The sequence below is a fragment of the Chiloscyllium plagiosum genome, unplaced genomic scaffold (assembly GCF_037043375.1).
Source record: "Chiloscyllium plagiosum isolate Xiang-an unplaced genomic scaffold, Cpla_swu_hap1 HiC_scaffold_1, whole genome shotgun sequence".
NCBI classification, from domain to species: Eukaryota; Metazoa; Chordata; class Chondrichthyes; order Orectolobiformes; family Hemiscylliidae; genus Chiloscyllium; species Chiloscyllium plagiosum.
In genome coordinates this window covers 113,445,952-113,462,607 of record NW_028270139.1, presented here as the reverse complement: position 1 = coordinate 113,462,607, position 16,656 = coordinate 113,445,952, and the positions used below count along the sequence as shown (strand labels likewise).

The 16,656-nt window shown below is 40.7% G+C and overlaps 1 protein-coding gene across 13 annotated transcripts in view; it reads left to right on the top strand.

Moving 5' to 3' along the window:
* celf4 (CUGBP, Elav-like family member 4) overlaps nucleotides 1-16,656 on the top strand; it is a 1,190,565-nt gene that overhangs the window by 978,621 nt on the left and 195,288 nt on the right. For all 13 annotated transcript variants that reach the window (XR_015757959.1, XR_015757956.1, XR_015757958.1 and 10 more), the window contains one exon: nucleotides 5,593-5,736. Coding sequence is in view for 9 of the 13 variants with exons in the window: in XM_087990087.1 (XP_087846213.1) it covers nucleotides 5,593-5,736 (144 nt within the window). In the remaining 4 variants the exon portion in view is untranslated. The remainder of the gene's footprint in view (nucleotides 1-5,592; nucleotides 5,737-16,656) is intronic.

The following is a 16,656-nucleotide window of genomic DNA, read 5'->3' as shown; positions in this document are numbered from 1 at the left end:
TGTTTTAGGTGCAGTGATGTTGGCCATCCCAGCAAATGGTCTGAGAGCCCAGACTGCATAATCTTACTCTGTACAAGAAATCTAACAATAGGACTCCCTTGTGTCTTTCAGAAATAGCAGGTTATTAATCTGTTATCTTCGCAAAAATGCTGCAGGTAAAGGCGGGTGCCTGAGGATAGCTCTGCACAGATCTATGTGGTCAGTCAAAGTAATCCTCATAAAGGGCTAGAGAAAATAAGAGAGAAAGGATAAAATCAAAAACATAGAAATCATTGTTGAAATAAATTAAAATATTTCGAGTCTTTGTCTATTCAACAGAACAGAGCTCATTCTAAAAAGCCAAAACTACATAAAACCAGCATTTTATCCACCTGTTGCTTCCCAGAAAGGTCAAACAAAGGAACAGTGCTTTCAACCTGTTGACCAAATTGCTAAGGATTCTGGATTAGTGGTGCTGGAAAAGCACAGCAGTTCAGGCAGCATCCAAGAAGCAGTAAAAGCCCGAAATTTCGATTTTACTACTCCTCGGATGCTGCCTGAACTGCTGTGCTTTTCCAGCACCACTAATCCAGAATCTGGTTTCCAGCATCTGCAGTCATTGTTTTTACCTAGATTGCAAAGGAGCTCATGCACACAATTCATAAAAATCTGCAACTAATCAGAAACTCAGCAGGTCAGGCTTTGTCTGAAAAGAAAGAAATCATGAATCTTTCATCAGAACAAGCAAAATTGAAGATATAACAAAACTTAAATAAATACATAGACAGGGAAATGGTGGGGGAAGGGAAAGAACAAAGTGGAATCTCTGCGAGAGATTAAATGAGAAAAGGGACAATGATGCAAGGCAAAGGGGGTTCATAATGGGACAGTTCAAAAGAGAAAGAAAATCTAGAAGAGGTGCAAATGGCAACCCTAGGATAATTATCAACACCAGCTATCCAAAACTCAATAGAATTCCGAGAAACAGCGTCTCATCTTTCAGTCAGATAGCCACCTGGACTCACTGTTTTAGTATTGCTCAGAAAAGTTTTGACATTTTGTCAAAACTTTTCATCTTCCTCTCATCAGAAAAATTTGTAGATCAGAAAGAGCGTGCTCGCACTGCACCTGTTTCAGTGCAACAATATAGGTCATTTCAAAGGGCAACACCTTTGAAATTTGGGCGGCACGATGGCACAGTGGTTAGCACTGCTGCCTCGCAGCGCCAGAGACCCGGGTTCAATTCCCGCCTCAGGCGACTGACTGTGTGGAGTTTGCACATTCTCCCCGTGTCTGCGTGGGTTTCCTCCGGGTGCTCCGGTTTCCTCCCACAGTCCAAAGATGTGCAGTTAGGTGAATTGGCCATGTTAAATTGTCCGTAGTGTTAGGTAAGGGGTAAATGTAGGGGTATGGGTGGTTTGCGCTTCGGCGGGTCGGTGTGGACTTGTTGGGCCGAAGGGCCTGTTTCCACACTGTAAAGTAATCTAATCTAAAAAAAACCTTGAGAAATCAGAATAAATTTACCCAGTTTGGCAGATTTAGACTTGGGTTTTATTGTCACATGTACACAAGTACGGGGTACACGAGTACAGTGAAAAGTGTGCAATTTCGCCACACACAGTGCCATCTTAGGTACAAAGTATCTCGGTACAAAATCTTTGTTACAGAAATAGAGAAATAAAGAAATAAGTTAAAAAGTTCAGCACTATCATCTTCTTAGCAAAGAAGTAGAAAAATAAAGAAATAGCATTAAAATATCAAACCTTACAGGCCTTCCTTGAGCCATGGGCCTGTAAATGCTCCTAGCTAGGCCTCCCCAGGAGGACTTGCTCTAACTCACCTTGGCCTTGGATGCTGCCTGACCTGCTGTGCTTTTCCAGCACCACACTCTCGACTCTGATCTCCAACATCTACAGTCCTCACTTTCTCCTGGGCTAAGACCCGCCCCCACCAGGCATGCCAGGCTTCACCACTGCTCACGAGGCTTCGGCCCTGATCGCCATCCCTCGCCACCACCACCTCGTCGCTGACCACTGCTGCTGCCATCTTTTGCCATCTCGCCACTGCTGCCATCTGGGCTCACGCTGGGCCCAGCCGCTTCCACTCTCCGTCACCACCGCTGCCTCCTGTTTGATGAACACTTGAGGTCCACGCTGGGCTGACTCCCCTCCGTGCTGGGCTAGCTCGAGGTTCGCGAGGTCCACTGCCGATGCCATCTGAACTCAAGAAGTAAGTAAGGAAAATAGAAGATGGAGAAAGAAAGAAAGAAAGAAAAGACAGAGAAAAAAAGAGAAGAGAAACAGTTGGAGCTCAGGGGCTCTATTCCGCTGCCATCTGGCAGCTATTACAAGAATACCTGCCTTCTGTCTGCCTGATTATATATGGGAAGCAATGACCTAATGCTATTATCACCAAGCTATTAATCTAGAGACCTAGATTAATGTTGTGCGGACCTGGGTTTCAACCCTGTCAGGCAAATTGTCAAATCTTAGTTCAATAAAAATCTGATATAAAAGTCAAACATTGACCATGAAATCATTGGAAAATCTCCTGGTTCACTAATGTCCTTTAGGGAAGGAAATCTGCTGTCTCTGGCTGGTCTGACCTATATGTGACCTCAGACCCACAGGAATGTAGATGACTCTTAACTGCCCTCAATAAATGGACAATTGGCATAGACAATGGACAGTGTCCTTTGGTAATAGACATGTGCCTAGTCAGTGATAGCCTCATTCTGTGAATGAATTTTTTAAAAAAACTGGTACATTCTCATTCCCATGTCAGCAGTTCTACCAATCAAAATCCACTTGTGAACCAAACAGCAGTGACCTCTCATACAATATCAATATCTGTTTCCCTTTGCTTCAGTATTTCTTACAAATTAGTTTCATGGAGTACAAAATGAAAAGCTTCAGCAAAATGTGTTTCTTTTTCAGCAACACTTAAGTCATTTTACCAAATGATTAACCAACATTTTGTTCACAATCGAATACAGATTTTGAGCGTCCATTGTATTTTGCTCATGTTCCTCTAAATGTTCCTTTGATTCTTCAGTTATCACATTACCAAACTATTTTATTTAATACATCATCCTTTTTGTCATTTAATCTTTCCTGACGTCCACTCTATCAAAGAATTACTCTTTTTGTGTCTCATCCATTCGCCCTCTATCTACTTAACTTGCCTCTGTATCTGCTTAAAACCTGTTACATCTCCCATTTTTGCTGGTTCTGATGAAGGGTCATCGACCTAAGATGTGGATGCTGTTTCTGTATTCACAGTTCCTGCCTGACCTGAGCATTTCCCACATTTTCTGTTTTTATTGCAAAAGAGCTGGTTTTCCTGACATTTACAAACTAAATAATAATTGATACTCCATTATGTTCAGTCATAGCTCACTCTCACTTTTCCTTAAAAGCAAATTGCATCTGCTTGAAATTGTGCTGCAAGATAATAAAATGGATGGATCAGTGTCTTCAGTGAAACAATGGGGAGGAATTTAATAAAAGTTCATTAAGCATTCAAACAGTAACATTCCACAGTAGAATGCGGTTGGGAAAATGTTACACTTTCTCATTAAGATTATATTCAGTTTAAGTATCAAACTATCATTAGATTTATATTTTGATGTGTTGTATCAAATACAAATATTGTATGTATTGGGTTTATATTGTAACTATTTTCGTCCTGAGTAGTATAGTAAAATTCTAAGACAGTTTGACTAACTGCCTTGAGTTACTCTTGCAGCTTCTTAAAATGAAATCTGAAAGCAATTCATCAAAGCTAATCCCAGGATTCCAAGGAATTGTATATAAAATAACCAAACCAGTTAACATTTGACAAGAAGTCTTTTCCTTGCCCTTAGCTTCCAACCTCTCCCTCAGAATGTCTTGTTATTATTTTGACAATACAGTCATAGTTATTGTTCTTCTGACCGTTCCTTTGAAATTCCCAAAGTAGCTCATCCAACTTGTGACTCAGCCTCCTCGCTGCATCCCCATTGTGTGTTCCTACACTAATTTATTTCTTGTGAGAACCTTGATAAAAGGAACCCGCTCCCACTGTCCTTTACCATAAAGGGTTAACTTAAGGGTTTTGAAACTCAAACTTGGCATCATGTAACCATTGATGTTTTTTACAAAATGTATTTTTTCACTTTTCACCCGACTGGAGGCTTGAACTGTTGCATTCATTCCTCATCTAGCTACCTCTGACAGTAGCTTTCGCACAATTTATAAATGTCAATATTGCTCAGAACTCTAAAAGAATTATCGACATCAGTTAAGACTCAACAGGGTAGAAATTGACCTCCAGGAGTGACTCAAGACACATGATACCAGATTGGATGCAGCACCTATTAAACTATTTCTTTGTGATCAAGGAAACTGAATTTCAGTCATTGCATTTCACCAGCAGTCAACCCAATATCATCAGTTTTGACCCTAGGAGAACCTCTAACCCAATCTTCTAATACTGTACACAATCGAAAAAAATAATCAGGATTATAGTTGGTGTTAATTGTATTGAGCAGATCATATTCCCTTATTCTCAATGCTATGTTCTGTCTCAGCAAAATCCACTTGCTTGTCCATGAAAATAATCGGGAGAAAGTGAGGACTGCTGATGCTAGAGCTCAGAGTTGAGAGCTGAAAATGTGTTGCTGGAAAAGCGCAGCAGGTCAGGCAGTATCCAGGGAAAAGGAGAATCGACGTTTCGGGCATAAGCCCTTCTTCAGGAATCATGGTCGTGAGGATTCCTGAAGAAGGGCTTATGCCCGAAACGTCGATTCTCCTGTTCCCTGGATGCTGCCTGACCTGCTGCGCTTTTCCAGCAACACATTTTCAGCTCTGATCTCCAGCATCTGCAGACCTCACTTTCTCCTCAGAGTTGAGAATGTGGTGCTGGAAAAGTACAGCAGGTCAGGAAGCATCCAAGGAGCAGGAGAATCGACATTTTGGGCAAGGGCCCTTAAATGATTCCTGATGAAGGGCTCTTGCCTGAAATGTCGATTCGATTCCTCTGCTCCTCGGATGCTTCCTGACCTGCTGTACTTTTCCAGCATCGCACTCACGACCATGAAAGCAGTCAGCTTGATTGAAATGGCAGTTTTTAACAAAGCCATGTAATATTGTGGTGGAGTTCCATTTGGAAGAATTAACTGGTTTCATTGCCCTGTGCCCAACTATCAAAATGCCACAATCCCTGGAGAGTTTAAGAAAACAAATTCTCCTCTGGATCTGTGAACAGAAATGTGATCTTTTATTGACTACAGTAGCAGTTTGAGCCCAAATAAACAGACTCGAAAGTAACCCAAGGGTGAAATGGGATTGTTTGAGAAGATACTATTGAAATGAAATTGGGATGTGTTGCAGTGCAAACAATTTGATTGTCTGATAACAGGGTGATAAGTCAGAGAAGAAAATGAACCGCAGTTTGTTTTCTCTGCGATCAACACTAACTTGTTTTTCACCAGTTGAACAAGTGCTACCTTCCTGTCCTAAATCAAAGTCAAAAGTAGCAGGAGCTCATTAAGACCGCTGTGAGGTTACATGGGGTCACAGTTGTGCTACTTGACACCTCTATTGATTAGTTTCTTTTCTTTCTGCCTTTCAGGGCGCATCTTCGAGTCTAGTGGTAAAATTTGCAGACACCGACAAGGAACGCACAATGCGTCGCATGCAACAAATGGCAGGGCAAATGGGAATGTTCAACCCAATGGCAATCCAATTTGGTGCATATGGTGCCTATGCTCAAGCAGTAAGTATCACTTTATTTCATTACAAAAAAACAAGTGCAATTTCTAAAATATCCGTGCATGTTGTTCCTGACTATTTAGGGTGTGAAAAGGTCTGGCAAATTGAATTAGAACAGGAATAATTTATTTTTCAGTAAAGTATTACTGATATGCAAATCCATAATTATTACAGATGGATACATCTCTGTATGTTACAGCTGTATTATATATTCATATATCTATATTACATCTGTATAATTTTTCTCCATGTTAAACATCCCAGTCAGAAAAGTGTAACTGAGAAGTTGTAAATCGTAGATTTCTGTAATCTTTCCTTCAACAGCTTAAATATCCAAGCCATTTAAAGTAACATTGTTACCATGGAAACATTTTCTTGTGAGACAGTCATTTATAATAGTGACAGCACTCAGTGACTTGATTGCACGATCAGATACAACTAGCACTACTAATGATTTTAAATGAAAAGTTAATCTAAAATTTGGAACGTTTCAGTGTTAAGAGTTTGTGTTGCATTAGGATGGATCAAGGAAGCAAAAACAAAATGCTGGTGCCTCATCATTCCACCCACACCTCACATAGCTGACCTTGCAGTGTGATGTGAGGTCTGCTAGTTTAAATATTTTCTTGGTGCTCTTGGTATTTTGTGAATGCCCAATCATGAATTGGGTACACCGTTATGATCAGAATTTTGTTATCAGTCAGAAAGACATATTAAAATGCACTTGGCTATTCTTAAACTACCAGGAATTGGATATATATGGACTCGAAGAAGGCACAGAGCAGGGGCAAGAACCAAACTGGATAGCTCTTTCAAATAGCCACCAAACTCCCAATGTGCCAAGGAGCTTTGACAAAGGGTCAGTTAGATTAGAAACATCAGCTCTTTTCTCTCCTTACAGATGCTGCCAGACCTGCTGAGATTTTCCAGCATTTTCTCTTTTGGTCCCAAAATGCCAGTTGGCTTCCAATGATATTATTTCATTTCCATTTCATGGAACTGAGCCAGTTTTTGATAGTGGATATTGGCTCAGGCCACAACAAGCACAATCTCTGGAGGCCAGGAAGCACTGAAATTAGGATTAACTCAATGGAGAAGATGGAGCTGAATAGGCAGAAGCTATGTGTTTCTTTGCAGTGTTTGTTTTATGCACTAGTTTAAAATGGCTGTTAGGATCTGCAGCAAGAGCCACGGTGGGGAATGAGAGAGGAGGGTGACTCTGAATAGAGCCCCCCACTGCTTCTCGAAATGGAGACTTTCAATCAGGTGAGGAAGGCCTTTGAGCAAGGGAACTACTCACTACTCCTAGTAGCTTTCAAGCAACCCTACACAGGTCTGCTTATGGAGAGCCCTAGTCTGCGGCTTGGTTAACATCAGTAGCAGTGGGTGAGGCTTTTAAATGGGAATGAATTGCCCATTAAAATGCCTCAGTTGCCTGTGGGATGGGAAGAGTGTGCATGAGTGTGCCCACAATGGATCTAATTGGGATGGAGTTGAAAAGGTGGCATGGTCCCCACCTGCTATCATCCCATTTAAGTGAATGCCTCCTCCAATTAAACTCGCCAATGGGGACAGCACTGAATACTGCCCTTGGATTTCGGCTGAAAGTTGTGTGGATTTAGATCATGGTTAGAGGAAGCTAATCTCAGATTCAAGCAGTAAACTGAAGAGTTAGACTTCTGAACTTAGCTGTATAGAAAGAAAAAAAACAAATTCTCAATCAAAATCTACATGTAAACAGAAAATATCAAACATAAAATGCTGGCAAGCCTCATCAAGTCAGGGAGCAGCTGTTGAGAGAGAAATGTTTCTGCAGAGAGGTCATAGGTCTGAAACATTTTTTGCACATTCACTGGAAGTGTTTTGTTGAGTGAGATTCATGGTGCCCAGTCTGTCATGGCTCAGAGTGACTTTTCTCACCCTGTCTTCTGCTCTGCACTTCATTAGTTATTGCATCTGTGCTCTTGGGTGCCATTCTCAGGGAATCGTGTGGCAAGCAAGGGGGAAGAGCTTGCCAATGCGATGAGTTTTCTGCTTTCACAGCTCTGGCACTAAGTTTAAAGCCCAGCTGCACATTGCATCCAATGCTGCAAGCCAGGAATGAGCTGTTACCCAGTGCTGCTCAAAGGCTCATCGACAAACACTTGCACTGTTACCTGCGTCACCTCCACTCAATGGCTCTCACCCTCTCAATCTACTCCTTCTTTCTATGCTTCTGATCATCCACTGGGAACTCCTCAGCTAATTCTCTTGCTTCACCACTAAGTGCTCTTCCATCATATTCAATCCCTCTCTTTGTGTTCTTGCAGGAAACATTAGGCCACAAGCAGCCGGAGAGATCTAGGCCTAGCAGTTGGCTTCTGGAGACACATCAGGCTTCTCACTCCCATTGAGGAGAAAATTCTGGCTTTGGCCAGAGAAGAGCACGATTGCTCATGATGGATGGAAAGAGCTGCAATGGACAACTGACTCAGTGAGCTTCATTGTGTGCTCCTGTGCTGCTCTCCCAGAGCTAAGTTATCATTAACCTGCAAAGGCTTTTATCCTTCTTTGACAACCAACTCCTTTTCATTTCTTATGTACTTGTGGTACCTGATGAACCTCTGATAAGGAGAGTTCAGCACTGAAACCCTTCAAGCCCAGCTGCACCTCTGAGGAGGAAGTTAGGGAACTCCCTCAAAGGTTGCCTTGGTAATGCTCTCCCTATATCCTGCACCAACTCAGAGACATTCACCTTCGTAGCAATGTTCCCTCTGAACAACAGAAGGTTCCATGGATGCCAATCGGTGAACAGATACACTTCCAGTAATGGAAGCTACTGCTTTGCACAGGTCTCAGAGACCCACACAGTAGCAGGAAAAATTAGAGAGAACTCTTTAGAAAATACTCCTACTTTAGATTCAGTGGCGCAATCTGTGAACACATTGCTGACGATTTCTGGAGCTGGTCAAAGTACAACTGGGCTGGGCCCCTGGCACTCAGAGGACAGAAATAGACTGGGTATCTGTCATCATATCCTGATGAAGGGCTTTTGCCCGAAACATCGATTTTCCTACTCCTCGGATGCTACCTGACCTGCTGTGCTTTTCCAGCACCACTCTAATCTTGACAGTGGGCACCTGTTCAGTCCCGGCAGAAGACTGTTCTTGGTCACTAATCATTTTGTTCAATTGCACTGATAGGCATATGAACATCAGGCAGTTTGTCACAGTAAGATGGATCAAAGGATGAAGAAGATAGCAACATTATCAGCAATGTGTTGGCTTCAGCATGTATGTCTCCATGGAGAGGTTAGTGAATACAATAGAGCGCCAGGTCCAGTACTCTCAATACAGTCCGTACCTACACACAGAACTGCAGTCCATTGGTCAAGGGATAGATGCTCCGGAGGCAGTGCAACTGGAGGATTCTGTTCTCACTGGCTTTGTCAACAAAGTCGCAATCACTGTCTCCTTCTGTGCTGTCTTTGGAGAAGGACTAAGGTCACATAGCTCCATGGGAAATCCCTTAGCAGATAATCTGTGGGTAATATCAAAAACAGCACAATTTTATTGTTATTTTGGAAGCGACAATAAAACAACAGTGTATAATCTAAATGCAGAAAAGACTGCATAAACTGCAACATAAAGGATCTGGGAGACTTGTGTGTAAAACACAGAAAACTAGCATACAGATGCAGCAGGTAATCAGGAAGGCAAATGGAATGTGACCCATTCCAAGGCAGTTGGAGTATAAGAGTAGGAAAATGTTGCTGTAACTGTCCAAGGTTCGAGTGAGACCACGTCTGGAATACCGTGAGCATTTGGACTTTTATTTAAAGAAAGATATTGTTTCATTGGAGCAAGTTCAGAGAAGGTTCACTAGGATGATCCCCAGTATGGAAGCATTGTCTTATGAGCAAAGGCTAAACAGGTCAGGATTCTACTCCCTGGAATTTAGAAGAATGTGAGGTGATCTCATTGAAATAACCAGGATACTTAAGGGGCTTGACAGGGTAAATGCTGAGAGTCCGGGACCACAGGGCACAGTCTCAGAATTAAGGGGCACCATTTTATGACTGAAATGAAGAGGAATTTCTTCCCTCAGAGGATTTTGAGTCTTTGGAAGTACTTGTCACAGAAAGCTGTGGAGGGCAGATTCCTTGTGTGTATTAAAGGCTGAGATAGATCGATTCTTGACCAGTCAGGGAATCAAGGATTATGGACAGGAAAGCAAATGTAAGGAGTATCAGATCAGCCATGATCCTATTGAATAGCAGAGCAAATTGAGGGCTGAGTGGCCCACTACTGTTCCTTTTTCTCATGGTTTAATAGTCTTATAAAGGAATTCCAGAACCCTGACATCCATAACAAGGAAGCCTCATGTTATGCCCTCACACAGTGTGGAGTGGAAGCCTTCTATGGAGGTGATTGTCATGCCTGAGGTATGTGACATCATCCAATTCTACACTGTCTAAGCAAACGTTACCTGCTATTTCTCAAAGGAGTAGAATTCAGCCAGAAAGCTGCCATAATAGTCCCTTAGTTCATATCCATGCATAGTTATTGTTCAGTGTGCAAATGTGGCAGCTATGAATTGTTATTTCCCATTGCTTGCTATATAGTGGTGTTGTAAAATGGGAACTTCAGGTTCTAGTTTTAATTGCTTTGTTCTCATTACAGTTGCTTGGCTGACATAAGAAGGAGACAATTATTTTGTACCATGTAATGGTCATGATTGTTTGAGACCATACTTTTTATTGTGCATTCTTGGACAATTAATGGCCTACCAATGAATTTCAACTGAAGCCGTTCATTCAGCATTATGAACTTAGTACAGACATGATTACTACAATTGCCCCAATTCTATAGGTTTAGTCCACCTTGGAATAAAAGACTTGCTTCACCAACTGTGTATTCATTATCAGCCATTTTGAATAGTTATTGTGCAGTTGAATTGCAATCTAACATGGTAATGTTTCATTTCCGTATAACTGACTTGCAGGCTCTACATGGACAAGGTTCCCCAAGTTGTTGTGCTTCCAGATAGGATAGTTCTTGGTCATCTAAAATTCCTGTTAGTTGTAACAAGGTTAATTTAGAAAACAGGTTCTTTACCTCAGTGAATTTCCCCTTATCCTTTGGCTGTTCTTGTGGTCCCCAGAATATTTCAGCCTCCTCCCAGTTTTGTTTCTTTCTAATAATCATGACCATAAGACAGAGTAACAGAAGGAGGGTTTTCGGCCCAACCAGTCTGCTCCACTATTTAACGAGATCATGGCTGACCTATTAATCCTCACGGCACTTTTCCACCGTTTCCCCATCATTCTTACTGATTAAAACTCTCTCAATTTTAGCCCTGAGTATATTTAACAACCCAGCCCCTACAGCCCTCAGCAGTACAGTTCCTACCTTCTGAAAGAATAAATCTTCCTTATCTCTGGTTTAAATGGGCAATCTCTTATTCTGAGATTATGCCCTTTGGTTCTAGACTCTCCCATGAGGGGAAACAACCTCTCCCTAAACCCTGTCAAGTTTCCTAAGAGTCTGGTATGCTTCAATATGCACCTTTCATTCTTCTAAATTCCAATGGGTACCAGCCCAACCAATTCAACCTCTCCTCATACCCATGATCAATCTATGAATTTTAAACTGCCATGGACATTTCAACTTGTAATTCTAATGTTTTTTTTAAAAGAGAGCTGAATGTAAATTAACTGTGCACCGGAGAGAGAGAAAAAAGGAAAGATGCAGTATACCATCTAAAGTATCAAAAAGACTTTAAGCAAACTAGACTCTGATCTCTTGTGACAACAAAGGTAATATGGGATTGATAATATGGGATTGTCAATCTCCTAGTCAGCAATAAACTGTGGACTACTGTTTATCCCAAACTGCTTTGTGTTTTCCCCACTGAAGAATGCTCAAAGGCAGGAATAAAAAGCTAGTTTCAGTTCGATTAGAGATTGCTAGTGAGACTGAATGGGTTCAAGTTGTGAAGGTCACATTTGAAGAACTAACCTCTAGTCACCACAGTTTGAGCACCTTGTCTGCAAGCATAACAAGTAAGGGAACATTGCATAGGCTGTGGTTGTAACAATTGTTACCATTCCCTCTGCAATCCCTGAGGTCCATATCTCGACACCATGGAGTACCCCCAATAAATCCCTTAAGCATCATTGACCAAAACCCATTGCCCGCACCCTCCACCCACCCTATCCATAAGTTAGCAAGACACTGTGCATGCTGGAAATCTGAAATAAAACAGTAAGTACTGGAGAAACCCAGCAGGTCTGGCAGCATCTGTGGAGAGAGAAAAACAGAGTTTATCTTTTGTATCTGATATGACCCTCCTTTGGAATTTCAGTTTCCATTGAGCACTGCCCAGTCACAAAATGATGCCACAACAGCATCCCAGCTGACCTACCTGTTATTCCTAAACCTGCAGGATTGACTGTGGCCAAATCTCCAGAGTGCAGGGATACAGATCACTAGGACTCTGGCAGGACCAAGTCCTTGACTGGTGATACTCTCACTCCACCTTCACTCCACTAAGGACTACTCCCCTTTGATTTTCATGCATGGCATTTGCTTGGTACCAGTGCTGATCTACATGTCGGGCATTTGTGCCATCTAGTTTCTTGGAGCAGGAGAGGAGAACTGAAGTGACATAGAAAAATGGCAGGTTGGGGCTTTCCAGAGATGTAAATGTATGTAAATAAGGTAGCCATCACTGAGCAGCAAGATTCTGAAGTCACCCTTTATGGCTGGATAAAAAATTGTCACAAGTTTTCTTTAGATTGACAATCTGATTTTTTTTTAATTCAAATTGTATTTTCCTCCCTTTCTCACCATTGCTCACACCATATGAGGGTGGATAACGTTCCAGTCATTATGTCTGTTTCTCTCCAACTACTGAGTAGTTTTATTTCAGATTTCCAGTATCGGTAGTATTTTGTTTTTGTTTTGAAGGATCTTATACAATACTATGAACCATGCAGACTATCGACAAAGAAAACCCCTCAGTTTATTTAATTATAATCAGAAGGCAAATACCAGAGGGAAAACTGCCAAAGAGTGACACAAAGTTTCCTGCAATCTGGGGAGATAATTGGGTAAAGATGATTAAATTAACATTACACAGTTAATTTTTAGGTGTTTATTAACTTCAGCTAAGGACATTAGTGGGAGTATTCTTCCTGCTCTCCATAATGTGATCTTTTATTATTCAATGTTTTATGTACTGTGTAAAGAATGACATTGTAATAGACATTATGTAACATTCATTACATAAAATGCACTGCATCACATTCAATTTTTAGTTACATTATGAAATGAGCATATTTTATAAGCCACACAGAATACACTGGATGACATATTAGCAAAGGTGCTACACAATATTTCTTCAACAGGGCAGACATTGCAGACTGGTTAATGATGAAAAGAACTGAAAGTGCATCCAAAAAAAGTGAATGGATTACCAATTATCATGTGAGAAAATATTTTAAGTGAGTGTGTGTGTGCAGGGCTTTGTAGCAATGACTGCCAAAATGTTTATTAGATATCCCTTGCTGAGCAGCCATACTTGAAGACGAAAGGATGGTGATGCCAGCAACATCTGATGACCTGTGCTAGGAATGATCGGGTTGCTTTTATACTGCTTGTTCTATGTCATAATATTTAATTATTTCCATTGCAATATGTACTCCATGTATAAGAGTAGAATTAATGCATTTGTAATGGAAGAGTGTTTTGTTCCAGGAGTGCGTGTCACGAATTAGGATGATGAAGTCAACATGCCTCTCAGGATTTTCTGCTCATTAATTCCTAAAATTTACTCTATCCAATATAAATATTCAATAGAGTATGTAATACCCTGTGTTGTCAAGTTTGACTTAAAATAGCTTCACTTCAAATCACGATGCTGCACATTATTCTGTACATTCTATACTTGAGTGAACAATTGAGGCATCCAAGTTTACATTAAAATATATGACAGATTAAAACAAAACATACAAGCAAATTTTAAATTTGCTTCATTTTAATATCTTGACCATGCTTATAAAGAGTTGAAAATGTGTTGCTGGAAAAGTGCAGCAGGTCAGGCAGCATCCAAGGAACGGGAGCATCGACGTTTCGGGCATAAGCCCTTCTTCATTCCTGAAGAAGGGCTTATGCCCAAAACGTCGATTCTCCTGTTCCTTGGATGCTGCCTGACCTGCTGCGCTTTTCCAGCAACACATTTTCAGCTCTGATCTCCAGCATCTGCAGCCCTCACTTTCTCTCATGCTTATAAAGATACTGATAATCCCTTTCTCAACTAGTGCTTTCAAAATCTGGCTTTGGGTAACTCATTACATTTCTTCAATGTATGTTTTAGAGATTTTTAATTTCCCAATGCCTTGGTAAAGTCCTGGTACAAATTCAATTTTTTTTCTCTGTAAAGTGTCGATCAAAACATTTTTGTTAAAGTATGTATGTTGGTGAGAAGTTTATTCCATTCATGTTAGTTCTACTATTGCAGTGCATTTATGGTCCCTTTAAAATCACATGAGATGGAGAGGCTACCAGTAATTAGTGATACTAATGTGACCATACACATCGTATTTACTCTGACAATTAAATATTATCAACTTCATTCGCTGCTCATGTTGTTGTATCTGAAGTGTCTTATTCTGTGAGATTGCTAAACCTGTTATTCTCCATTGGATAAAAATGTCCTGTTCACATATACACACAGCATTTGGGAATTGGAGTGTGTGACAGCAACAGAGACACTAATTAATTCTGGTACAGCAGCTAACTACAGAGTTGACAGCATGCATCAGCTGTCATGCTACAAGCGCCATCTAGTGAGTCTGCTGCCAGATACCTTAATTTTCGCACTCCATACAATCTGATTCTTCATCTCATATCTTGTATAGAATTTGTAATCTGCTCATCTGTTAGTCGTAGAGTCACACAGCACACAAACTGACCCCTTGGCTCAACTCATCCACGCTGGGAACAGATGCCCCAATCTGACCTAGTCCCATTTGCCAGCATTTGGCCCATATTCCTAAGCCAACAGAAACACACCCTTTTTTGTGGATTTTAAAATGACATCCGCAATATCTTTTTAGAAATTCAAATTTATTGCTCCTTGTATGGCAGATCTGATGGCAAACCATCTGATGGTTTGCTTTGTCTTTGAAAATTTGTCAGTTCATTATGTGCACCATTCCTCACCGCAAGAACGCTTAAGCTGGCAATGGAATGAATCAAATTGTATTGAATTAACTTTATTGTCACATGTACTCACATGAGTACAGTAAAAGGTTACAAGTGGTCCCTTACAGCACTATCTTGGGTACAAAAGTACCTCAGTACAGATTCTTGAGCTACAAATTCTTAGGAGAAAACATTTGGAAAATTAAGAACTTAGAAGTCCAGCACTACAGATCTTCAAAAGTACAAAATCATATTAGTAAATTAGAAAAATAAAGAAATTGTAAGTTCAGAATAATAGTCTTTCCATGATACTATATACAGCATGAATGGTAGCTCATGCCAGTATAGATAGCATATACTTAAATAGACGATTGCCAGTCAGGAAGGAACCAAAGACATCAATTGACACATGAAGCTCAAAAGCAACATATGTATTTATAAAATGCTGGGGATGCTGGATGTCTAAAACAAATAACTTTGTCCTTCTGATGTGGAAATATTGAAATTCTTCTTTTCAATTCATATTCATATCAGTAACATTTGGTTACATAAATGTAAGGTCGTCATAGTCTAACCAGACCATAGGGCTGCTCTCTATTAGTGCATTGCCAGACTGCCAATGTCTGTATGAGAAAAGACAGCTGAGAACTTTCGAGTTATCGGAGACTGATGGCTGATGAAAATGGGGCTGAATAGAGACACTGTGTGATTCTGGTAGAAATCCAAAGGCAATGAGAGAGGCAGAGAGAAAAATGCATGAAATCCATCTGAGTATGAATAACATCACATTTAAAACCACCATTTATTTTAAATGATTGTGGCTGCTTTTACCAACAGAATAATTTGACAGTAACAATGCCAGATGGAATACAAAATCTGATTTTAAGTGCTCTTAGATTAAGTGCAATTTGTGCCTGACTGCACTAGTACTCAAAAACACATCTCCAGAGCCACTCATGCCTGCAATCTACTTACCTTTGTCCCATTCATGGCAATTTTTTTTTGGATATAACGTGGAGGATGTGGGGAAGCAAGGAAAATTCCTTAATGGGAGTTAGATTTTTGTGGACTTCTTACACTAGGATTCAGCATCAACAATACATTTCTTTTGTGACTCCCATGCAAGATTCAAACCTTCAGCTCACTCTGGTACTTGGTGGGAAGTCTGGGGAAAATAACAGAATTCATTGTCTTAACCAAGTAGGATGTCAGTTAGCTCAGTTGGCTGGACAGCTGGCTTGCCATTGCAGAGTGAGACCAACAGCATGGATCCAATTGCTTCATCAGCTGAGGTTACCACGAAGGATTCTTCTGTCAACCTCTTCCCTCACATGAGCCGTGGTGACCCTTTGGTGAAACCACTACCTGTCATCTTTGTCTAATGAGAGAGGAGCCCTACAGTCTGGTAAGACTATGGCGAGTTTATCTTTACATAACCAAATGATACTGATATGAATATTAATTGAAAAGAAGTTGAATATCTCCACAACAGAAGGACTAAAATTATTTAGAAAAGCTCCATTTCTTCCATCGTCATCAATAACACATTTTTACAATGTTTTCTATATTAAGGTGTCAGTTTTGGCTCTGTGGTTGCACGGGGAGATGATGGCCTAGTGGTATAATCAATGGAATGTTAACTCAGAGACCCAGAAATGTTGTGGGGACCTGTGTTCAAATCCCACCTTATCAGATGGTGAAATTTGAATTCAATAACAGAAAAATCTAGAATCAAC